This window comes from Ixodes scapularis, unplaced genomic scaffold, assembly GCF_016920785.2.
Source record: "Ixodes scapularis isolate PalLabHiFi unplaced genomic scaffold, ASM1692078v2 PGA_scaffold2__306_contigs__length_199485367, whole genome shotgun sequence".
Taxonomy (NCBI): Eukaryota; Metazoa; Arthropoda; class Arachnida; order Ixodida; family Ixodidae; genus Ixodes; species Ixodes scapularis.
In genome coordinates, this window is record NW_024609857.1 from 141,702,393 (window position 1) to 141,728,805 (window position 26,413).

The 26,413-nt window shown below is 46.0% G+C and overlaps 1 protein-coding gene across 1 annotated transcript in view; it reads left to right on the plus strand.

The window, feature by feature from the left end:
- Positions 1-357: 357 nt before the first annotated feature.
- The window catches only part of LOC120843879 (luciferin 4-monooxygenase-like), a 56,309-nt gene continuing 30,253 nt past the window's right edge, over positions 358-26,413 (plus strand). The window contains exons 1-2 of the mRNA XM_040215338.2: positions 358-654; positions 2,222-2,366. Of these exons, the coding sequence (XP_040071272.2) occupies positions 358-654; positions 2,222-2,366 (442 nt within the window). The remainder of the gene's footprint in view (positions 655-2,221; positions 2,367-26,413) is intronic.

The window sequence follows — 26,413 nt, forward strand, 5'->3', positions numbered from 1 at the left end:
ACAGGAGAAATTATGACACCATAGGTGCTTTTAAAAAATATATTAACGGTGATGCAAACTATCATGCTAAATATCGTCGTTTTTCACGCCTCGAGCTTCTCAACTTTGTATCTCTGCGAAACAAATTAGCTGCGGCGTTAATATATAAACGAATATTCTTCCCGAAGACATGGCTTACACATGTTTATTTTTTTTTTGTAGAAATATAAAAAAATATGACCCGATTCATCTCTGCATAAACTGACGAGGAATCACCCTGTTCTCAATCACAGTTGTGCCACGCGAAACATGATCAGATTAGTGGAAACGAGAGATAATTTTGACTCGCACTGTATGTTAGTATGCATACCCGTAATAATGTATTACTTTACGTTTGTACAGATTACAACGCTGTTTGCCGACACCACAACTGTGCATCAGCTCGCCATCAAAATGAACGAGACTGGAGTCCGCCTTCCCAGTGTGAGAAGCATTCTCTGCATCGCTGTCAGAGCAACTGAAAGGGCCGCAAAAGACATTTTCTCGGCATTCAGTTTACGGAGCTTCAGAAGCTTGTACGGAGCCACGGAACTTGGCAACGTAATATCGTGGATGCCACCCGATACGACTGAGTACAACACCGTCGGTTTCCCCGCTCCGGAAGTTCAGATCAAGGTGCGTGATCAACGCCAACAAAATATGAGTTAGTTTATTTCGACCATGTTCGCCCGCGTCTTCGACTGGTGTGTCATAGCCTCCTATATACTGACAAAGCCTGGTAGATCGCCACGAGAAGCGGCTGTCGAAATGGAAAAGGTAGAGCGTCGCAGACAACGGATGAGAGAAGAGCCACATGACTGGCGCCCCGCTGCGGCGAGGCGCCGAAACACACTTCTTCCGAGCGAACAAGTGTGTTTCGGGTCCTCTCTGCTGCAAAAGCTGTGCGCTGACGTCCAGGTTCCCCGAGAAATTACCCTTTGATGATCTGTGCGACCAGATGCTCGCGCTCCAAATCTGCGACCGGGCACTCTATGGCTCCGCCGTTGAACTGCCAGGCTTCGTGAGTATAGAGGAAGTTAGAGGTGAGTTTACCGCGTCTAAAAACAATGATCCCTCGATTACCGCCTGGGCCGTGTTCCAAAATTTACTCGATCTCACTCTATAGGGTAAAGGTCCTCTACATTGGTATTCGACATCTTACCCGCGTCCAGCATTGCTCTATCGGTCTTGTCATCACGTGACATTATACACCGGAGCAACTCGGATCCGTAAGATTTGAAACATGGCCCCGATGATGTCATAAAAGTGTCACGCTGTCGCCGGCCGTAATCCTGTCGGGGTCACAACAGCGATGCTGGATGTGTCAGACGCCTGGTCTGCAGGTCCCTCGAAAGCTTGGCAGTCCGCGGAAGCTTCGGAAGCCAGGAGTCAGGACGCCGCGACAAGAGCGACACTTGCGTTCTCTCGGGTTTTTTTTTTTTTTTTTTTTTTTTTTTTTTTTAAGAGCTTTTACGTTTAGCCGCCAGGACCGTGACTTCCAACAGCATGACAATCCAGTTATTGTGACGTCCTTTTTTGGCACTTACGGACTTGGTTGCGTGGGTGGAATGCGGAGAGCAAGTCGTCTGCTTCTTTGCGCAGGGGCGACGTTACTAGATTACCTCAGTTGTGGAACTCCCGCGGAAGGGGATACCCCCCCCCCCCCTCACCCATTTCATCCACCTTTCGTCGTCTGAAGCGCCATCTAGATTTTCGTTTCATAACTGTGTGTTCCATAGCGTACGGTGGAATGCTATCTAGACGCTGCGCTTCGAAACCTACGTATCCCATAGAATACGCTGCAGTTACCAAAGCAGCCGTCCGGCGCGTCGAACGACGGGAGGCGAGCCGTGGTGAGGGGGGGGGGGGGGGGGGGGGTACTGCTCGTGCAAGCAGCGTCTATGAGCAGTTTCGTAACTGATCTAGTCTAATAACGTTCGGGAGGGGCTACGGTGACGTCAGAACGACGCCGAGCTCTGATTGGTTTGGTTGAAAGGATAGTGGGTGCACCTCAATAATAGATGCCTTGAGGTCTACCCACTATTTTTTTTTTTTTAATCAGCCAACGAGAGATCGGCGTTCTGACATCATCGCAGCCCCTGTACAAGAGAAGCAGACAAATTTGCCCTCCGCGTAAGACGCTAAACACACCAGTTGCACTGCACCTTGACGCAATTGAGATTTTTGTCTCGAACGCAACCAGGTTGTGCATACGAAAACCGGTCAAGTACTTGGGCCAAGGCAGCATGGTGAACTGTGGGTCAAGTCACCCACCAACATGAGTGGCTATCACGGTAACCCGGAAGCAACCTTGAAAGTCCTCACCCACAATGGCTGGCTGCGATCAGGTATACCTGTCCGGGGCTTCGATAGATTTGTGGATAGTGATTTGACGATTTGTGACTAAAGTCTTTGCTTCTTCCGCTTCTCGTTCTGGGAGACAATTTTTTTTTTTTTTTTTTTCAGTTGGGGCGGTTGGGAAAACTAGGGAGCCTTCATGTGCGCTTTGCTAGGGTGATGCCACCCTTTGTAATACCACTCGCCGACAAACCAGCAGCCATTTTGGTTCTTGGCGATAATTCGTGGGGCTTATAACGCTCCCGGAAACAAGCACTTTATCTCACAAGTTCGGAGCGGCGTTGTGGAACCCACGGAGAGAGGATTAGCATTTTCTCCCTCGGATGGGAGGACCGATAGACACAAAGGCCACTTTCCGGCGCACGGGGAAACAATGAGAGGAACAAAATGGCGGTGGAAGAGGGTGTGGGAAAGGGAAACAGGCAGTTGGCATCACTCTATGCGATGCGCACACGAAGGCATCCTAGGGAAAACTAGCCGAGCTAGCCGCATGGTAGAGGTGGTCACCTGGTCTTCTCCTTTTTCCTCTCCCTCGCATGCCATGCGACGCAAACCTTCGACGCAAATATACTTTACAAGGACAGTACATTATACTCTGCTCATTTGCACTAGACAGCGCGTCTACAGCACCAAAACCTCCCCTATCGGCGTGGGCGGACCGCATCCCAAAAAGTTGGGTTGTGTGTATGTCTATACAGGCTACAACTTGGTCTGCCTATCAGGCGACGAGTCTCCCAGCTGTAGATGAGAAATTCAGCCAGTGCAGTACAACCGCTAGCCTTGGGTCTTTAATGTGCGCCACGCAGTAGTGATACACGACCGCACGCTGGTACGATACCCATCCAGATCGAAACTGGAAGGGCCAGTGGGGATTGAGCCCAGGATCCTGGGTTCTGCAGCGCGAGCTTTCGCTCCACGTTCTCCGAGCTGGTGTGCGCTAACCCACTCGGCCACCGATCCCCCACCGCATCCAAGAGAACGCAAGCGAATCGCTTTGTTCACGCTGTCACGCTGCACCGGAGGAAGTTGCAGCCGCCAACAAACTCACCGCGAGATACCGGATCCGCCAAGAGAGCAGAAACGGATCTCTCTGGTGTCTAGAAGGCTGTCGATCTACGACGGCAGGTGGCGGCGGCAACCAGTCCTCATTCAAAAAAAAGAAAACCCTGAAGCCGCGCGCTTCTAGCCGTTCTAACTACGCAAAAGCTGCCGGCACCGAGGCCATTCTAATTTCGCGGTGGAAGATATGTTCCCTAGTAAAGTATTTGAAGTGAGCTCCAACGCGTTGACAAGGCGACGACGTGGAGAAAAGGAAAGCCGCCAGGTGGTTGAGGTCCTCGAAAGTTGAAATAATAGAGTTATTATAATGTACGCTAGAGGTTCAACTGGCGCTGGTGTCTATGCGACTTCCGGGTGGCAAATTGAAGCAGACAGCAACCAGTCTATTTTTGCGGTTTTCCTGTGCATTCCTATGGGAAAACGCGCGTGCATTTGGTCTCTTCGCCGGAAAATAACATGGAACACTTTTGTTATTTCGGTCGTACAGAATAGTATGTACCTTTATTAACATTGTAAAAGTGTACTTGCTTTAGTTAGCGCATTTTTCTTCATCAATGGACGATGTTTAACTTTGCTATATTTCAAGCCCAAACCTCTGTTCCACAGCAGGTGTGTAAAAACAAGCTACGATTCTAAGCAAAACAACAATCGAAATGAATAAAGAGCGTGTTCGAGGCTCGCCAGCATTCCGGTGACGCTTATGTATTTCTAATGTGCCAGTCTTGTCACTATATGAAAATGCACACTTGCATGTTTACGAGCCGTTAAAAACATTCAAAACGTAAATAACAAAGTACATGGGGTATGAAAGGCTTTTCTTTCTAATATTTTCTCTGACGGGCAGTCTTTATCGGGCACTTCTTATCAAAGATTTCCAGCGTGCGAGTGATGTTCTGAACGCAGAAAAAGCATCTTCGCACAAAGCAGAAAGAATAAAGAAGTACTTACTTATTGAAAATAGGACTATATTACGTAGCCTCCAATTTATTTTGATCGTACATGCACAAGGAGCTACTGATCCAGTGTTCTGCGTAGTTCTTACCGTCTTAGTTTTCCAGATGTCCTTCGTTCGTTTGGCACGTATATTCCCCATGCTGAAAAGCGCCGACGTCGTGTTCGCGCTAACAGTGTCCGACAGTGCACATAAATACATGTACGAAGCCGTTTTAGCACCGTTTTTATTGCAATTAATTTGAAAGAAAAACGTCCTAACTGACCAATTATTTCATCTCTCTAACCGAAAAATGTTCAAAGCTACCTAGTACGTACGAATTATTCGGGATATTTTCTCTTATAATCGAGCGCAGCGAGAAAATGTACTCGCTTTTTCCCATAGAAATGCACTACCGGAAGTCAGTTTTCGACTGGTTGCTGTCTGCTTCAATTTGCAGCAGCACGCTATGGCCAGTTGAACCTCTAGCGTACATTATAATAACTCTATGGTTGAAATACCGTCAATTCCGAATGCGGCTTGCAGAAGCCGCAACGCGTCACCGGTGACGTCACACGCTCCGCAAAACATTTTCACGGTTTCTGGAACCTGCTACCCACGATCCGGTTTTGCTTGAACAACTTTATTTATCGAGGGAGAAACCTGGCGCTCCTTTTTGTGAAGTGTTTATTCAAGCCTTACAAACTAATTTATGCCTGATACCACACAATTCCCGGAAATATACCGCCGGCAGTGAAGAGGCGATAAATAGTCATTTTTCTTACTATCTCCTGCGACCGGGACTTTACATGGTGAGTTTAAATTTTTCCCCTGTCATATTTGACGTGGATGGACGTTTATCTGTATGCGGTCGATTAATAATCACGCAGGATTCACGTTACAGGCTTCATATTAAAAACCGAACTTCATTTATCAAAGTAATCTGGACAGTTCACAAAAAAAAAAAGCATCTAACTTCATAACACATAATATGCCGTCTACATAGTGATAAATTTAATCAACAAGCACATAATTTAGACTCTTGAAAAAAATAAATAAGAAGGTACGCTATGCTGAGTGGAAAGAGGTGGGAGTAGCTTCCCCTGACTCTTAAGAGGAACTGAAGTCATTTTCGAAAAAGCTTGTTTTTGATCTTATATTGGTTTAAAATGTGTTAATTCCAACATATACAAAGTCCTATATTACAAAACCGCCTGTTCATCTCAGGACAATAGAAAAACATGTGCCCTATTTTCTCTCGCGGATTACATTGCGTGGACCAATGAAAGCCCTACAATACGCGCAGATTCCGAATGATTTTATTTTAACTTATTTCGAGAAGAGCGGTTGTCGTTTCAAGTTTGTTGGGATGCCTAGAGCGTCTAGATTGAGTTGTCACCACAAAAGGACGATCTCAAAATCGACTTCAGTGCTCCTTTAATGCCCAACGAGCATCCAGCAAGGAAAAAACTGTACCTGAACTCTTCCTTTCCATTCGAGGATGATGGAAACCCTCCTTCTTTTTGCTGGGAGTAGTTCAGAGACCCGCTGCTGTGGGGAGAGGAGAAGAGAACAGTGCGAGAGGGAATGAAGAGAAGGACACTAACCGGTTTTCTGGCCGGCACAAGACGATTTTGTAGGTCGGCCTTTAACCTGTAACGGGCTATATAGACCCGTGTGCATAGCCGTACAATTAATTTTGCAGCGTACTATCCGATAGTGTTTCTTGCTCTTTGTACGCTGGGTTTTACTGTACAAATTAACCGGAGTAAATATCCACGGATGACATTCAAAGGTTCAAGTATGTTCATATAACGATCGAAGTTCAGTTTACATATTGTGGGTCAGTTATATTAATTGCTATTTCAAGATGTAAAGTCCTTCCGAATGGTATTTCTTATTATTAAAAAGTACATAAAATAAAATATCGAAAGGGCGAGGCCGTCCTGTCGTGCGCCGTTAAGTATCCAAAACAAAACACGTTTTAGTACAAACGCACAACACAAAAAAAAATTGGACCAGCGGATTTTTCTTTTTAAATTTCTTGTTTCCGCATTTAATATATGTATGACAACTTACCTTCGTCAAAAGATGACCACAGATCATATTGTATTGGTGACCGAGCAACATGACTCTACGTGTCATCCTTTAAATAAAATAAATAAACGAATTCGTGCCGCATGTTGAGGCAAATTCAAGAGGGCTGTCGTGGGACCTCTACCATGAAGTAATCGGGGGCAACGTTTGCGCAAATCAGTTAAATCAACTCTTAAAAAAAAGCTTCTCTAAGTCGTGTTGAATTTTGGTAAGCGTTTTTGGTGCGAGCAGCTACAAAGAAAGAGTATATAGATATATATTGTAGCGAAGATTACGGCAAGTCTTGAGACCAGGAAAGGAAACGACGATCGCGCGAGTCTTTTTTTTAAATTTGACCCGTATCAGTGCCGGCAATAACAAACCACTTCAGTTATACCACTTCCCTTGTCTCGCTATTCTTCGTTTCACTTGGTGGAGGTGCGGGCCTTTCTCCATCCCTTCGGCATCAAGTCTGGAGCTGAGGAGCCGCTTTCTCACATCGAAAGCAGCAAGGACACCCCGTACTGCCAGTACGAGCTCCGCAGTGACCTCAACGGCAACCCAAGCAGACATCGGATCCCAGTCGGTACTCACTACTCGTCAACGTGAGCCTCATATTTTCTCCGGTATTGGCGACGCTGACGTCGACGACTCGATTGACGCATACGTTCGCGCCAGTCATTACAATCACTAGAACGATGCAACGAAATTGACTACCGCCATTTTCTACTCGTCCGACGTCGCGAAGCTCTGGTTTCATAACCATGAACAAGTCTTTCAACGCTGGCAAATGTTTGCTAACCGCCGTAGGGAATTGTTTGGAAGACCTGCGATGCGACAGATTACAGCAGACCGAAAGCTTTCTTCGCGTGCTCAACAGCCAAATGAATCATTTACATCCTATAGTGAAAAGGAGCTTGATCTTTGCCGTCGAATAGACATAAACATGCCGGAGCACGAAAGGTGCGTCATCTCCTGAAAGGAATTGCCAAGGACATTTTTCAAGTTGTACTCTTGCATAATCCGACAACCGTGAAGAAGATTGTAGAAATATGCCAGCAGTTCCATGAACTCAAAGCCCAACGTTTATCTGTCGCTGCCACAGTCCAACGTCTCCCTGAGGCGAGCAGCATATCCGCACCACCACTATGCCCAGACATCGATAGCACCAGTTTGCGCCAATCGATTCAGCACATTGTTCGAGATTCGAGCTCTCTACCCGACACCAACATCACCTACATCAACAGAGTCTGCACCAGGGCGTAAGATAGACAGGTGGGGAAACGAGAGCCAAATGAGTGACCGCATTGTGTGCCCCTCGGTTTTCTCTTTTTCTGTGGCGCCATCTATGTGGAGCACCGCGAACTCTTACTCCGGGTGGGCGACCGATGGCGACCGGCTAAACTGACGGAGATGATTTCTCGTAGATTTTTAATGAAGGACTGTCGTGCTTTCGGTTTATTTTGCGCACTCTCCCATAGAGTTCCACGCAAATCCGATTCCGATTTTTTTCCCTCTCGCCGCAGCGCCATCTGTCGCAAGTCGGGGGTACCCGCAAGCAGACGAGTACACAATCCGGTCACGGCGCTGCGGTAGGCTTCTATGGGCCGTTTCCCCACCTGTCTATCTTACACCCTGGTCTGCACTGCGGTCACTCGTCCAAACCGAGATGGCTTCGTCCATTCTGTCGCAGGTTCCATTGCCGCTGCAAACCATGCGGCCCACGGTCCTATGCAGAAATAGCTGCACCAACATTTGCAATTAACTACCCTGCCGGCGGCATGCCATATATCCAAACGTTTGGCTACTTTAAGCCACGCATGCAGTCTGGTCGCCAACTGAGCAATAGCCGTCCTGTATGCTATTATTGTGGAATACCGGGTCAAGTTTTCCGCTTGTGCCGTCGTCGCCAAGCCGACGAGTCGTCTGCAAGCTTCAGACAAACTGCTGCTGGGAACTCCGCCCTTCCCAGGCTTCTGAATACGGCCGATCGTCATCCCCAGCATCAAGGTTCCCTGGGAGTTCACCAAGCCTACCACGTCGACCACAGCGGCCGCGATCGACATCGCCAATGCAACGAGCAGAGCCCACTCCTCGAGCACAAGGTGGAAACTTCTAATCGCAGCTTCTGAGGCATCAGCTGCGACCTCATCACACCGTTAAAGTCCTCGTACATCCCCATCGAAAATCGGCATAGTTCAAATTCAAGGTCAAAATGTTCAAGCTTTAGTTGATATGGCTGCTGCGATTTCAGTCATGCATTTGGATATTTGTCGTCGCCCCAAGAAAGTTGTCACACCGTATCTAAGTAACCCCAGAATTGCAGGATCCCACCTACTCAAACCCGTTGGGGTTTCCACCGCTCATATTTTTTTTTACAGGGTGTATTGTACAATAGTTCAGTTTTTCGTACTCTCATGATGCACGCATGGCATTATTCTCGGTTGGGATTTTCTTTCTACTGCTGATGCAATTATTTTTTGCGGGAGTGCACAGCATTCCCTTCACGAACTGCCTGGACCCGGGGAAGATGCTTCTCTACATGACAACAAACTCCGCTCATTACAAGATATTATAATTACGCCTCATAGTTCACCGTTAGTTCCCACTACGTGCTCTTCACTGCCATCAGGAAACTATTCCATCGCGCCCATAGTTGATTTATTGCCAAAAGAAGGTTTGCTGGTTCCCCATCCTCGCCGATATTGGCCTCTTGCCAACGTTTATCTTTGTAATTAACGTCACGTCAGAGGCTGTACTGATCCCGGAGCAGACCGTTCTGGCCACCGTCACATTGGCGGCTGACATTAATACAGTTTCCCTCGACGACCCGTTCACTATTCAAACCAACGCACTCTCAACAAATTATACCAAAGAAAATGATGAGTCCGGGCGGCTTTCCTCCACCATCGATACGAATCTTACCGATCTTTAAAGGCAAAAAATTATAACTCTCCTAAACTCGTACAAAAACGTTTTTGGCTTACATGAAACACCTTTGAGCGCCGTTTTAACCGGTCAACATTCCATCGACACGCAAGGCCAAGCTAATGTTCGTCAACGACCCCACAGGGTTTCAATAAAAGAAAGGCAACTCACAGAACAGCAAGTCGCGGAGATGCTACAACGAGGAGTAATCAGAGAGTCTTCAAGCCCTTGGTGCTCTCCTGTTGTCCTAGTAAAGAAAAAAAAAACGGCAGCATTCAATTTTGTGAAGATTACCGACGACTCAACAAGATAACCACCAGAGAATTATATCCATTGCCACGCATGGACGATGCCCTCGACTGCTTTCAGGGCGCTGAAATTTTACCTGCCTGGATCTGCAATTAAGATATTGGCAAGTTTCAATGAAAGAAACCGATAAACCTAAAACTGCCTTTATCACATCGGATGGTCTTCATGAATTTAACGTGATGTCACTTGGACTTTGTAATGCTCCGGCCGCGTTTGAAAGGCTGATGGATATTGTTCTTCGAGATCTGAAGTGGCAAACCTGCCTTTGCTATCTAGACGACATTGTTACTCTTGCACCGACTTTTGAAACACATCTCGAACATGTGGCCACTGTTCTATCGTGTATTACAAACGCCAATTTGAAATTGAACACCAAGAAGTGCCATTTTGCGACAAAAGAAATTCGAGTCCTCGGACATGTAATATCAACGAAAGGCGTCTGCCCCAATCCTGACAAAATTCGAGCAGTCGCAGAATGTCCCATCCCAACTACAGCTAAACAACTTCGCAACTTTTTGGGCCTTTGCTCCTATTTTCGGCGATTCGTTAACGATCGCCGCCCCCTAACACGCCTTACATGATACAACCGAGCCTTTTCATTGGTCTCCAAAATGTCAGTATGCCTTCGATCAGCTAACTGTTCTCTTGACGGGTGATCCGATATTATGCCACTTTGACCCCTCAGTTCCTACAGGGATCCATACAAACGCCAGCGGGTATGGACTAGGCGCAGTCCCTATACAACGCGAACCACCCCGACTCGAGGGAGTTTTGGCACACGCCAGTCGCACCCTGTCAAAGTGTGAACGTAATTACTCTACAACAGAAAAAGAATGCTTGGCTATTATCTGGGCTATTTCCAAGTTTCGACCATACCTGTACGGACGCCATCTTAACGTCATCACAGACCACCACGCTCTCTGTTGGCTAACGTCGTTGAAAGACGTTTCGGGGCGTTTAGGACGTTGGGCTCTTCGCCTCCAAGAATACAGCTTCTCCGTCACTTATAGGTCCGGACGCAAGCATCAGGATGCTGGCGGCCTCTCACGTTGCCCCTTGCCAACGAATGCTCCTGACGGGGGCGAAGATCCGATTGCCCTCGCTGCTTTCTCTCTGGATGCTGTGGCACAAAACCAGCTCCAAGACCCCTACACTCAGACCCTGGTGCAACATATTACATGCCTTGCTATCTCCAACAACCGCAAGTTCTGCAAACAAGCATGGCATTTTTCTGTCCGAGATGGCTTCTTGTTCCATCGTAACCTTTCAGCAGACGGTCAGCGATGGTTGTTAGTAGTGCTACGGCAGCTTCGCTCCGAGCTGTTACAGTGCCTCCATAACGACCCAACGTCGGGACATCTCGGGGTCTTAAAGACTTATAACCGTTTACGTACCCGGTATTACTGGCCCGGCACGTGTCACTTTGTGCAAAAATATGTCAACTCCTGCTTATTGTGCCAACAATGAAAAAAACCACCTCAGAGTCCGCCGGGTTTGCTCCAACCCATACCTTGTCACAACAAGCCATTGCAACGAGTCGGAGTTGATCTGTATGGCCGTCTACCAAAATCTTCTGGGGGAAACCGTTGGGTGGTCGTCGCCATTGACCATCTGACGCGATACGTCGAGACTGCTGCACTGCCCACCGCAGGAAGTTTCATGCCTTCTCTTAAACAATATTATACTGCGTCACGGCTCGCCTCAAGAAGTACTCAGTGATCGAGGAATAGTTTTTTTTATCACAACTCGTCGAAGACATTTTGAGAGAATGTAATGTTATTAATCTTTGCACGTCTTCTTATCATCCCCAAACAAATGGACTTACGGAGCATCTTTCTGACATGCTTTCGGAGCATCTTTCTGACATGCTTTTGATGTATGTCTCTCAGGACCAAGATAACTGGGATCGAATTCTCCCATACATTATTTTCGCTTATAACACCGCTACTCAAGCTATGACGGGCTTCCTCACTTTTCATGCTCACGTATAACCGCGAAGTATCATGTGCGCTCGATGCTATCTTTCCCTATCGGCCAGATAACACGGAGCACATAGCCTTTGGTGAAGCAATCAGCCGAGCTGAAGAATGTCGTCAGTTAGCTCGTTGTCGCACATCTGAGCATCAGAGCGTCGAAAACAGTCGTTACGACGCTCGTCACCGCTTTGTCTCCTACAACTACGGTGATTTAGTTTGGATCTGGATACCCATCAAGAAGCGTGGAGTATCTTCAAAGCTTCTTCGACGATATCATGGCCCATACAATATGCTGCCAGTCAACTAGCGCGCCGAACCCGTTCCCCTTTCCACCGATCGCCGCCGTCACCATCAAGAGACCGTTCATGTGTCACAAATGAAACCGTATGTACCGCCTGACCTGACCGCCCCCTCTACAACTATTGCTGCCAGCATGGCAGCCCCCTTACCGCGGGGCAGACGTAGCGAAGAAGACGACAAGCCTAGAGACCAGGAAAAAAAATGACGATCGCGCGCGTCTTTTTTTAAATCTGATCCGTATCAGTGCCAGCTAGTGCCACTAGTGCCAGCAATACCAAGCCACTTCAGTTATACCCCTTCTCTTGTCTCGCTATTCTTCTTCGTTTCAATATATATATATATATATAACACTTTCTCGGCAAGCTTTGACGTGGTCAAACTTTATTGTATTAGAGTCACAAATGATATTTCAGGGGATTCCTACATTAGCGAAAGTGACAGCCCTCGGAAATATCTCGTCATCACGAGCGAGTTCGTCCAGAAGAGGCTCCACCATCCCCCACTGAAAAGAATTATTTTTATGTGAAGCCTTTCTTTTAACTATTATCCCGTAATTGCGACTTCACTGCTCCAAGCAAACCGTTGCTAGGGACGTTGCTATAAACGAATACGTGGGATTGGACTTCGTTCCGGAAGAACCATGGTTAAAAAATCTGATTTAGAATTTAAACGTCTAAAAAATTCTATGGGAAGCCTTGATTTCACACTTACCGCGACAGAAGTTTGCCGGCTTGTTTCTGAAATATTTGCGACAGCAACTTTCGGTCCTCGAGACGTCTCGAGACGCCTGCTACAGATGACGAACGCATACGGAATAACTGAAGTAAACATGCCGTCTGCAACAGTTTGACAATTTAATAATTATACGATTTTGATCGTGTAGTTATAGGGAACATGGCAAGGCAAGGAAAACTCATCAAATTTATAAAAAAAAAACAATTAATTGTATTTGCGTGCGATACGTACGGAATACTGTCTCTCGAAAAGCACACGTATGGAGATATGCTAAAAATACAGCGAGAGAAGTGTTTACAACATAATATCAAAGCAGCGGCAGGCCCTTTTCTATATTTTCGGTTGACGTTCATTGTAACAAACGATCAATTTTTTTTTTTAACTCTAATTTATCGATGTGAGGTTCGAAAGTTTGTTTCTCAGGCTCGCAATATAGAGTGTGTTTCGTACCCGTTGGTAACTATCGCACCGAGAAAAAATCGTGCGAATTCTTCTTTCTTCCGTAATACCCCGAATAGCGAAAGAGCTGAACAGAAACATCAGGTATAGGTTATACTATATTTGTTACGGGGAGTTCGTTTGATCCCACACATATGCACTGAAACAACTTCTGTACCGTCAGGACTCCTTGAAACGTGTGCTGACCTGCACTTCGACTTTGACACACTTCACGTCGTCTGATGGTACGCGATTCGGCTTCACTAGTGTTTTCACTAGGGTGCCTACATGTTTCCGCTGGGGAGCGGCGCACACATGTAGGCACCCTAGTTTTCAATATTCTCAACTATGGCGGAAGTCTCCACGGGCACGCGTTTACGCGCTCGCACACGTCGAGTATCGATCAAAGCTGTGCAAAGACACTCTTCGCTTCCAAAGTCCAACAGAAAGAACACTCTTTAGAAATTCTGTCCGTCTACTTTCACGCACACCACTCGGAGAGTCAATCACCGCAACTTACGGAGGCAACTCAGCGAATGACGATGCCGAAACATATGTTTAGACCAAAAAACGCGGACTGAGTTGTGACATTAAGCAATGCAATAGTGACGTTTTGCATTGCTTAATGTCACAACTCAGACTGCGTTTTTTGGTCTAAACATATGTTTCGGCATCGTCATTCGCTGAGCTGCCTCCGTAAGTTGCGGTGATTGGCTCTGCAAGTGTTGTGCGTGAAAGTTGACTTACAGACATTTTTTAGAGTGAAGCTTCGTTGCTCGTTACCAGTAGCGTAGCCAGGAGGAAGGCTTATGGAGCTTCAACCCTCCCTCCCCCCCCTCCCCCTCATTAAAATATCCAGCCAACCCTATAATGCACATGTATTTTGACTCCCCCCCCCCCCCCCCCACTTCCGCACCCCAAGGCATGAGCATCCCAGCCACCTCAGCCCCCCCCCCCCCCCCCCCTGAGTCCGAGTAAAGAGGTCCAACGGGTCAAAAGATCCATTATTGGACCTTTTGACTCGTTGGACCTCTTGACTCCCTGCCCGATCACCAGGAAAGGGGACGAAGGACTTTGAAGAAGAGCAGGAAAGAAAGAAAAGCAAAACTACGATGAATGACGACTTTCGAATGGCAGAGGGGCGTGACGGTCACTGCACTGCAGCGGGGTCGGATTCCGCGACTAATAACAAAGGAACAAAAAAGAGGGAGTTAAGAGAAGAGGATACAGTGGCCTCGGGGATGAAAAGTTTCGGGATCCTAAATGACTGGCTGTGTCACGGCGTTGTGCATTTTCCATTTCAATCGGCTGGTGGACAACGTCCTTTATTCGTGCGGTATGCTTGACTAACTCAGGAATTCCCCGAAAGTTATGCAAGCTACACGGTCGTAGGGAAGTAGATTGTTTCTCGAATTTAGAAATCAACGAACTGTTAATCGGTGACTGAATGACGAGGACGACGTATAGACCAACACGCGGTGCTGACGTCCCGCCCCTGCTGTGGTGCTGCTACCGGCATTGCGCACACACAAACGGTCCACTTGACGCGCTCCCTGCGCACGTACCCACGCCTCGTGCGGAAACTGCGCCTTTCCCCACAGCTCGTGAAGGCTTGTATGGAAACAGCGCGTTTGTCTATTCGCAGCATGAGCTCAACTGAGAGGAAGGGTTATGTGAATCATTTATACAGCATAATGTTTGGCGCCATCCAGAGGGTCAACATATAGCAGTATCTTGCCGGTCAGTGCAGCATGACTGCTGACTGGCACCACGCTGTGCGAAGAACCAGCATCGGCGTGCGTTCGTATAACCACTACTGCGTGGTGCACCTCAAGACCCCAGGCTATACTCCGAGTCCGTTTCACCTAAATATTCACCGCAGCCTATGCTAGAAGCCGAGAGCGTCACGGGACATCTTGCCCCGAGCGACGCCTTGAACACCTTTGTGTTCGAGGCATTTTAGAGTAGAAGAAAAAACCTAGTACCCCCTTGTCTTGCAGTGCATGCACACGCTTCACCGGCTCGTGTCTAGGTTGAGCAGCATTGATCAAAAGAAATGCACACTTTTATTCGTCTTTCGATGTATCGCGATAGTACGTGTATATATATTATTTTATTTTTTGGTTTGCATAAACACGTAAATAATATATTACTTCTCCTTGTCATATACGGCACCTAGTCAATTTTGTCCGTGCAAACTGAATTATTTTATTCGCACGTAATAAAGCCGGGGAAAAAACAGCAAAGTAAATTCCATATTTTCGCGACATATTTGGAACCTTGCATCCCATGATCCATTACTGCAACCGCTTATCAAATGCTAATTTAAATTTCGATATATCTTATATCGAACCTGAAAGTTTATTAGAAGAGAAAAGTTTACCATAATACCAACCCGCCTTAAAAAAAATACACATATATATATATATATATATATATATATATATATATATATATATATATATATATATATATATATATATATATATATATATATATATATATATCTATATTAAATTATTATTTCAAATTATTTTTCGTCATATTGCCTTCTAATTGGCCAAGTTCGATATCTTACCTGCACGAAAAGAACCGGTGAATTATCGGCAGTTACTCTCTTCGAAGTGGCCATCTAAGGGCACTTTGAAGAGATGTTTCCCTTCGAAGTAGAAAAATCTAACAATTTTCTACTTTTGCTTAATACTACTTGGAATCGCTCCCTAACGTTAATAACAGAATAAACTTGCCTTAGTTGTTCCTTCTAGGCAATGGGAGTTGCCAATAAAGTTCGAGAAATATGAGCATCGTTCATCCCCTCAACTCGGAGCCAGAACAGGCAGCCAGGTGGCCTGGTGCCTATCCTATTGGCGACGTGCGCGACCGAAAGCGTCGCTGTGGTCGGCCTTCTACGATTGGCCCAAAAGCTGACTATGACGTCGGAAAGGGTATACCATCGACGGAAATAAGAGGAATGAAATGACTTTGATTTCGACGGTGTTGGCAGTGTTCCTTTGAAAGCGCAATGATTTCAGGCTTCCACCATGCTATTTACAAACACCATCGAACTTGTTGTTCGCAAGGTAATGACGTCACAACGGGGAACCATAGGAGGGCGCCACCAAAACATCTCGCCGCTAATACCTTCAACGTTAATCATGCCCACGTGCTGGGGTTGACAAAGTAGAGAACGCGTGCTGAGCTCCGGGCATTGTTAGAGTTCAGCTATCCTCATCACCGCAGTGGGGACACGAGCAGGGGCGGATCCAGACCTCCATTTTGGGGGGGGGCGGTTCCTCGGCGTAAAACGGGGGGGGGGGGGGGGGGGGGGGGCGAGTGTTTATATTTTTTGTGGAGTCACCGTTTTTACTAAACTGATAACATAATATAGATCTTGAGAGCTTTTGTATCGGTTTACCTGTAGGGGATGAACTCTTTGAACTTTCTGTGGCTATGCACACCAAGGCACACGCTCCCGTACTTTTGACTGCATAGCCTCAGAAAGCTGGGCATCTGGCCAACGCAATGTCTCTGCTCGTGCGGAAAATCACGTGCAATTGCAAGCTTACCAAAGCTATATTCACGTGCACGCCATACGTGCCTGCTCGTATGGGGCACCAGCCAGGACGCTACACTGTAGCGTCCTGACTGTAAATTTGACCGTAAAATTTACGGTCAAATACCAGGCAGCTGATGCTGCCAAACTTGTACAGTAAAAATAACGGTGCACTGTAAATCTGGTTTACGATAAATTTAAACGGGGACCGTATAAATCTACGGTCGGCCTTCAAATTTGCGGTGAAAAAAATTTACAGCGCGCCGTTATTTTTACGGTGCAATTTAAACGACGAGAAAGGTGGTAGTAATCAGGTTCATAACATCATTGTATAGTGATGTTATGAACTCAATGATGTTATGAACCTCGACTGAACCAAGCACGTTTTGAAGGCTTTCAGCAAGTTGGCCGAACATGTATTGTTTGTACAAGAAATGCCGACGTTGAAATTCATAAATGGTTTTTTGAACTGTTGATACCGACATAAGAAGCGTTTCGTTGAACTTCAGGTACAAAAAAAAAAAACAAGGTCGTATTTTACGGCCTTCCTTTTTTCTCCTGCAGACAGAGACATTAACACGTCGTAGTTATCATTAGGGGATTGCATCACGTTAACAGCACCGTCTTCATTAGAATCCGCACTAGTCGACCGAGTCGAAGAGTCCTCAACCTGAAGCGGGCCAGCAGGCGATGCGCCGTCGCCCAAGAAACCCGTCACTCGTAAATGCGCCCAGTTCAAATGTGCCGTGATCGAACTATGATTTCACACCTTCTGACAGTTGGAGCACGAACACGAAAACAAAATGCTGTAGGTGATGTGGCCTTTTAGATGTTTTAGCAAAGCCTTCCTTGTGTGGCACTCCTCTAGGCATGGTGGCAAAGTGCACTGAAAGCTTTCCAAACTCCTCGAAACAAACCAAACCTCCCTTAGGCGTACCAATGCCTATGTCTTCTCAAAATATGACACCTGAGAGCATCATACGTAACAGACTGGCGACAGCATCCTTCGTCCACACACTGAAGAATTCGAGAGCTGAAAACGTGCTCATCGAATTGCACCACCATCAAGCGTGCTTGAACAGAAACTACAAATTCTGCAAGTAAACATCTTTTAGAGTGTTGTATTTATGCCACCATTACACTATCCTTGCCAATCAAGCAGCAGATTGATAGTGAAATACCTGCCTCGAGTATCCAGTTGCCTTCCGCTCCAAATTTTCAGGTGCACGAAAATCCGGGAATGCCACAAACGAACGAGGACAAAATGGCGCGGAGACGGGTGGGAAGGCGGGAAAATGAACTGAACGTCAGCTTTTTCCACTTCTTTCCGCGTTGTCCCAACCAACGTTCCTTTCTTTTGTTTATGCTTCTAGCTAGTCGCATTGTTGCTCTACTGTTTGCTCTTAGTTCTCTTTTTTTTCCTTTTTCAGTTAAGGAGTGGGCATTCGCAAGCGGCAGGAATGCAGACTCGTCAAACCCTTTTGTATTTCCTCGTGCAGGTGCTATCATCGTGCGTATCTTGCTCGCTGCTGCCGTCCAATGGCACGTCGTCAGCTCCGCAGAGTCATCCGACCCTCCTTGGCTCGTCACCGCAACATTGCTGCCCGGCTTCGTCGTTTCCAGACATCGATTTTCATCGGTGCTCTTTCCCGGCTACTTTGGCTTCATCGTCAGTGACATCAACACACCTGCACCCTATAAAGCACGGACCGTCTTCCTGGGACTTCAGTGGGCATTCGCAAGCGGCAGGAATGCAGACTCGTCAAACCCTTTTGTATTTCCTCGTGCAGGTGCTATCATCGTGCGTATCTTGCTCGCTGCTGCCGTCCAATGGCACGTCGTCAGCTCCGCAGAGTCATCCGACCCTCCTTGGCTCGTCACCGCAACATTGCTGCCCGGCTTCGTCGTTTCCAGACATCGATTTTCATCGGTGCTCTTTCCCGGCTACTTTGGCTTCATCGTCAGTGACATCAACACACCTGCACCCTATAAAGCACGGACCGTCTTCCTGGGACTTCAGTGGGCATTCGCAAGCGGCAGGAATGCAGACTCGTCAAACCCTTTTGTATTTCCTCGTGCAGGTTAGTCCCATCCCTTCGTTGCATTGTAAGCGCACAAACAATGTTAACCTGCTGCTTTTGCCATGCCCACATGTTCTTCTTGGTACTATTTGTGATTGCCTTTATGTTGTGAAACTGTTGCTTTTGGGGGGTGATATCGAACAGAATCCAGGCCCACCTAAGGAGGACCCCAGCAAAAGGTCTAACGATTTAGTGTCGATGCTGAGGGCACTACATTGCAAAATGGACAAAAACCACGCTGAGGTCTTGTCTCAAATAAATGAAGTGAAAGAAATTCAGCTGAATCTTGAGAGACAAATGACCAGCATAAACGATCGGCTTACTGTCGTAGAAGAAAAAATTGCTGCCTCGGACAACTCCGCGGACCTTTATGTGGCTAGTGCGGTGTCTGACGCCGTTCGGAACGAAACTGTCGCTCTAAGTCGTCGTTTAGATGACTATGAAGACAGATCTCGGCGTGAAAACTTGATTTTCCACGGCTTTCCTGACAAACAATCAGAATCGTGGGCTGAGTCAGAAAAACAAATAATTGAAGTGGTTTCGTCTGCTTTGAACTTGCAACTATCTGATCAAGCGATCTCTCGCGCTCATAGGTTGGGCAAGTTCTTTCCCAATAAATGCCGTCCGGTAATTGCAAAGTTTTCAAATTCAAAGGAGAGGGATTCTATTTTGGCAGCCAGGGCAAAGTTGAAGTCGTTTGGTTTTAGTGTTGGTGAGGACTTCTGCATTTCCACTCGAACCTCGCGCAAGAAACTGCTCGAATATGGGAAAGCTAGTAATCAGCAGTTTTCAATTCGCTACAATAAGTTGTACATTAACAGAAAATGCTTCATCTATTGTCCCTCATCAGACAGTGTCTGTGAGTTATACGCCAACAAGGAATCACCTGCCCACGCAAGTCAAAATTCGAGCAATGTCGTAGACAATGAAGTACCATTATCGTAACTATCACGTAACACCGTAATTCCCGTTAGTAAAATTCCTTTTCTTTTTTCAAATATCCGCAGTGTCGTTAACAAACGAGAGGAACTGTCAGCATTAATCGACACGTGTAGCGCCGATGTAATAATACTAACTGAAACGTGGTTGTCTGCCAAAATTGATAACAAAGAAGTTTTTGAGTGTGAGAAGACCTTTAATATTTATCGGTCTGATCGCGTCAATAGATTGGGAGGAGGTGTATTAATAGCCGTCGCAGAAAATCTGCACTTTTATCATATCTCTCATGCATCATGCTTGGAAATGGTATGCGTGTGTGTACGCATTAATCACCGTGACATGATCTTTTGTGCCTGTTATCGGCCACCAAACGCTTCCTTGACTTTCTGTGCACAACTTCATGACGTTTTAAACAGCCTTGTTGTCAGATTTCCGCACTCGCCAGTTTTTTTATTAGGTGATTTTAACTTTCCGAAAATATTATGGTCTGGTATGTGCCCTGTTCCGTCTGACCTTTCCGGTGAAACATCTGAGTTCATAAATTTGTGCACAGATTTTAATTTCTCTCAGTTAATAACTCAACCTACCAGGGTCACCGCGTCAAGCTCGAACATATTGGATCTCGTTCTCACAACTACTCCTGACCTCGTTCATTCTCTAAGTTTTTTACCAGGCCTGAGTGACCACTGCTTTGTTCACTTCACACTTGAAGGCAATTCTCATCGCCTTAAGAGTATGCCTAAACGTATACGCGATTACAGCAAAGCTAACTACCCTGCCATCAATGATGAATTGGCGCAATTTCTGGACGAATATATGCAGAATTTTTCTAATCGCACTATAGAATCCAATTGGTCTATTTTTAAAGTCAAAGTTAATTATCTTGTAAACAAATACGTACCCCTACGAATTATACCGTTTAAGAACAGGTCCCCTTGGTTTACTGTTTCTTTAAAGCACCTGCGAAATAAAAAGAAACGACTGTTCCGCAAAGCAAAGCAGTTCAATAAACCGGACTTGTTGCGTGCGTATCAGAATGTTGCAACCCTCTTTAAGAATGAATTGGTAAAAGCCAAAAACATATTTTTTAATGATACCCTACCATCCTTATTGACAAATGACACTAAGAAATTTTGGAATATAATTGGTGGACAAAAAGAGAGTGTGATATCGCTAATCAACGATAATGGAGTCTCAGTTCCAAGGTCGGAATGTTCATATTTACTAAATGATGTGTTTTCTCAGTCTTTTATGCCACAGTCTTTTGTTTCTTGCCCTGAATATAATCTTGCAGCCTTTCCACTTATGGATCCTGTTATAATTGATTGCATTGGTGTGCTTAGCATAATAAAAAATTTAAAAGTTTCTTCTTCATCTGGAACTGACGGGATTAATTCTAAATTTCTGAAGAACACTGAAATGCTCTCTTCTGTAATACTGTCTAAACTTTTCTCGCAGTCCCTAGATCTTTGTTTGTTGCCCAGCGATTGGAAGGTGGGTAAGGTGGTACCTTTGTTTAAATCAGGTGATGCTCACTCTCCTCTTAATTACAGGCCTATATCTTTAACTAGTGTCCCATGTAAAATGTTGGAGCATATCATCTATTCTAACCTAGTTAACTTTCTTGAATCCAACTCATTTTTCACATATCGTCAGCATGGTTTTCGTAAATCATTCTCATGTGAAACGCAACTGGTTTGTTTCACGAACGATGTTCTCTCTGCGCTAGACAATAACCTTTCAATCGACTGCATATTTCTTGATTTTTCGAAAGCCTTTGATTTAGTCCCTCACCAACTGCTCTGCTTAAAATTAAAAAAACTAAACATTGACTCTAACATTCTTGCATGGATCGAAAATTTTCTCTCTAACAGAACACAGTTTGTAACTGCAAACGACTCAGACTCTCTTCCCTGCCCTGTTACTTCGGGTGTGCCGCAAGGTTCCGTCCTCGGCCCCCTTCTTTTCCTCATATACATAAATGACCTCGTTAACAATGTCCAGTCATCCATAAGGTTGTTTGCAGATGATTGTGTCATTTATCGTGTAATCTATTCTGATACTGATACGTCTTTTCTTCAGACTGACCTAAATTCCATTACTAACTGGTGTGACGTCTGGAAAATGCGCCTTAATGCCAGTAAATGTAAAGTAATGAGAATTTCACGGAAAGCTGCCTGTACTAACTTTCCTCAATACAACATTGGTTCTGTTCTTGAGCAGGTGACATCGTACAAGTACCTAGGTGTCCATATAACATCTGACCTCTCCTGGCAAACTCACATTAATTTTATTGCTAACAACGCTAATCGCATGCTAGGTTACTTACGCCGCAACTTCTCAAGAGCTCCTTCATCATTAAAACTACTACTGTACAAGACCCTCGTTAGATCCAAGCTTGAGTATGCGAGTTCGGTGTGGGACCCAGGCCATGAATTTCTAATTAATGAAATTGAATCCGTACAAAATCGTGGCGCACGTTTTATTTTGTCTAATTTCTCGCGTTTTTCCAGTGTATCATCCATGAAACTAACTTTACATCTTCCGAATCTTTCATTGCGTAGAAAATTATCTCGTTTGTCCTTATTTCACAAAATTTATCATCACAACCAGCATCTAAGTGAAGAGCTTTTTTCTGAACCATCGTATGTATCCCATCGAAATGATCATCACCATAAAGTCAACGTTCCTTTCAGTCGCACGAAGCTCTTTTTTGATTCTTTTATCCCAAGAACTACTAATGACTGGAACCACCTGCCCACCTCCATCGCCACAATCACAGACGCTCCTGCATTCAAGTCTGCCATTGAAAACTATTATGTTAACTAATATGTGTTGAATTCTATTTTTTGTACTTTTGTTTTTCCCCCACTCCCTTCTGTAATGCCGTGTGGCCTTGAAGGTATTGAAATAAAATAAAAATTAAAAATAAAGGCAGTTACGCTCTGCGTTGGCGCGGCTGGCGCGGACAAAGAAAGGAGGTGAAGGGGCGAGAGGAGACTCTCTGGGTTCCCGCAGCTTCCGAAAGGTCAAGAGTGGTGACCAATTAGCGAAGCGCGTCTTTTCTTTCTGTTTTCTTGCTCCATGAAGTTTTGCGTTTCCCTCTCGGTTTTTTTGCTCGTTTACGGTGCATTTCAGATAATTCCTCTTCACGGCGTACTTGTAGTTTTTATTAGCGTATAGCGCCGTAAATTTGACGGTTACTTTTTAGAGTGTATGCTTTCGAAGCTAAGCGCTTGTGAGCCCGAGCATGCTGGGCGCCGATAAAAGCTGCGCACAATGCCTGGTTACTACTACTGATTTGTCAAAAAACACCTCGACCGCACGAACACTCGTGTGGGGGAAGCTCCAAAACTAATAGATTGCGTTTGTCCAAAGAGAAGTAGGGTAAGATGGGCCAAATGAGACGCGGGGCAAAATGCGACAGTTGGAGTGAAGGCATCCAACGAAAGTTTTTGTTTAGTGCCAGCTATCACCTAGACACAAGTCTCAAGCTTCACTGAAACGTGCCTTAGCCTGTTCACTTTGCGTGAGCCATAAATGACTGCCTTTGGCAAGTCCTTTCCGGAGAAAAAGAAATGCCGATTTGAGATTGCCGAGTTTACCGCCCGTCAAAGAGGTGGATAATTCCGCGCGAGATTTCGCTTCGAGAAGTACGCCCCGGTTGGCACAGACTTTCTACCAAGGCATAATTTAATTTCATTCCTAAGTTTTATTCGCTTCATGCAGACCAAATTTGAGTGTTCAGCGTGCTTTTTTTTTACGGAAATAATTATTCGCGTAACGGGATACGCGCGAGACAAAACGCGACAATGTGGCATTGTATGACGCGTGTGTCAATAATGTACCAGTTTCCTGGTTGTTCCTGAGTCATATTTTCCTCTCGGTGTCTAGGAGGATCAAAACGTACAAAAGAAAGACAACAGGGGCTTCATGGCGCATAAGTAACACTACGAATGCTCTTGAAAGTGAAGCAACAGCGTCACTCCCTTCGCGTTGCCGCCACACTTTTTGGCGTACCAAGGGATGTGCTTCAAAAGCGAGCAAAAAGACAAAAAACATAGAAAAACAATGGCTCCACAAAAAAAAAATGGCGAGGCGTTTGGGGGGGGGCGATCGCCCCCACCGCCCCCCCCCCCCCCCCCCCCCTTGGATCCGCCACTGGACACGAGCCACTACCCGAGTTTACGCCGAGGCATTCATTGCTACGAGCTGAAGTCGAGTGCTCACGCAGTTCTCGCGTCCAATCCATGCATGAGCCACGCTCGAGTGTCGTCAGTCAAGTGGTTTCGATTCCACAATCACGTCATCCAGCTTCGCAAAGGCAAGACTGAAAGAAGTAGTGCCCTTTCTTTTATCTTCGCGGTTTCACAATTTCCCCGCTACAAAGAAGTTTCTAAATCAGTGGCAGTCTGTGCGAGCATACTTGTGCCAGGCTGGGACCAGTACTAAAGGAACGTTCCAACCCGATAACGTTTCGTGACCCCTTTAAAAGGGCCGTGGAGGGATTTTAATGTTCAAAGAATCTGGTGCGTGTCACTTTCGCTTAACTTTCGGTTAGTAAAACAAAAAAAAACAAAAAAAGGAAAGAAAGAAAGCTTGCTTTGAGATTTCTAAATGTCGGGAGTGTGCGGAGAAATCGCGAAGAGGAAAGGGGACTATTTTCCATCCTGGCAGCCGCCTGTGCCGGCCGAGAAAACTGCGCGCGTGACGTGAACTGGTTGAAAGTGTATTGAGTTAGCAAGCTCAGTAAGTGTCTGCTCGATCTGAGGCTATTTTTTTCAAATGTTGTCATGAAAACGTGAGCAGACGCGTCAAAAGCCTGATAGTCTTCATTTTTTTTACGCAAAGTTTTATGGCGCCATCTACCCGAAGCGAAGAAAAGCGCTCCCTCCCCAGTTCCCATAGCCAGCGACACGAAACTGGATGTCTCCGTGGTGCGTATTTGAGCGGCGCATCAAACTTAAATCTGTTTCGTTTTTTTTTTTTTTTTTTTTTTTATTAAACTGAAACTAAGGCGCCGAGTCAAAAATCGTTTACGGATCTTTATTGTGGAACGCCTCCCCGCTAGGGGATGAGTGGTGAGGGGCGTTTTGTGACCCCTTTGCAATATTAAGCGGCAGTTCTCGAGTAATTGTAGCTCTCGACTTACAATGGATCTCTCGACTCGTGTCTGCCGAGTTAAGTGATCCAACGCGTAAAGATTCATTATTGTACCTTCTGACTCGTTGGACCTTTTGACTCGTTGGACCTCTTGACTCGCCGTGGATCTTTTGACTCGTTGGATCTCTTGGCTCTTTGGATCTCTTGACCCACATTGGATCTTTTGACTCGGGTCTGGCGAGTCAAAAGATCCAACGAGTCAAGAGATCCATTATTGGACCTTTTGACTCGTTGGATCTTTTGACTCGTTAGATCTCTTGACCAGAAGCGCCCCCCCCCCCCCCCCCCCCGAAAAAAATTCCTGGCTACGCCACTGTTCGTCACAAACTTAATTTAACGTAGTCGCGTACTCCCTCGGAAAGAACCACTGAACGCGCGAAGCCATCGTGTCGTCTGCTAGCAAGGCAAAACCGATTGCGAAACTTTATTACGGGTTTTGCCATCGCTTTATGGCACTGAGGCGGTAGAAGGAGTCTTCATGACTAGGTATTAAAGAAACACAATGCTTAAAAAAAAAAAAAAGCTCATGTCGAACCCTTGTGCATTTGTCCATTACAACGTCCGTAGGAACGGTTTGTTTGGAGCACAGCGCCATGTTGTGACGTCATTTCTTACGGCGTCAATACATCGCAAGCAACACTGATCTCAATGACAATTGCTGGATCGCGCTTGCCGCTCCCGCAAGTGAAGCCACCGGACGCAACCCCGCTGGGATACGATTTCCCGTTTTGCTAGCCTTTTGCTGCGGTTTTCCAGCGTGCTGTAGACAAGTTTTCTACTCGTTCGTCGTCATTCGCCGAGGAAGTTTTTTGAGACTCTGTGTATTGTTGAGACTTGCCGTTGTGAACACGTGGAAAATTTTACGAAAGTGCAGTGTCGCAGGAAAAAGGCACAACGCGTCGAAAGGAAGGGCTGGCGGCGTGTTCAAAGCTTCCTTGGCACGCCGAAGTGCCGTGTCTCTGTGCCCTCGCGCGCTTGGATACCGACCAAGAACCGACGCCGTGTGAATGTGTTTAGCGAGTGCAATGTGCGTGAAGCCGTATCAAAAGGTACAACTCGTCGAAAACGTGTCGCCGGTGTCGCGGCGTGATCAAAGCTTCCTTGGCACGCCGAGTGATGCATCTTTGTGCCTTCGCACGCTTGGATACCGGTCAAGAATTGACGCCGCGCCAAAGTTCTGAACGTGTGTCGCGCGTAGATGCCTTTAGATCCTTTATATATATCGGCCACGGAGTTCTGGATCGTCCAGCTGTTCCGGTGAGTTGCTATCAATAAAAGGGGGAGATCTGTACGTGTTCTTATGTACTATATTAACCATGGCTATGTCCCAAATCTACTCTAATAGATTCCGTGGGAGCACGAATAGGGCAACGTTGTGGAGCCAGGGGGGTTTTCGAAAGCAAAAGTACAAGACGGCGAGAATGAAAATCTTTGAAGCGCGGCCGATATGGTCGTGTGCAATCTGTTGACCAATTACAATTAGGCGAGCCGCGCTCAAACGTCAAGTGCAATTAAGTAGGTTGATAATAAGCCAGCACTGATCAGTGAT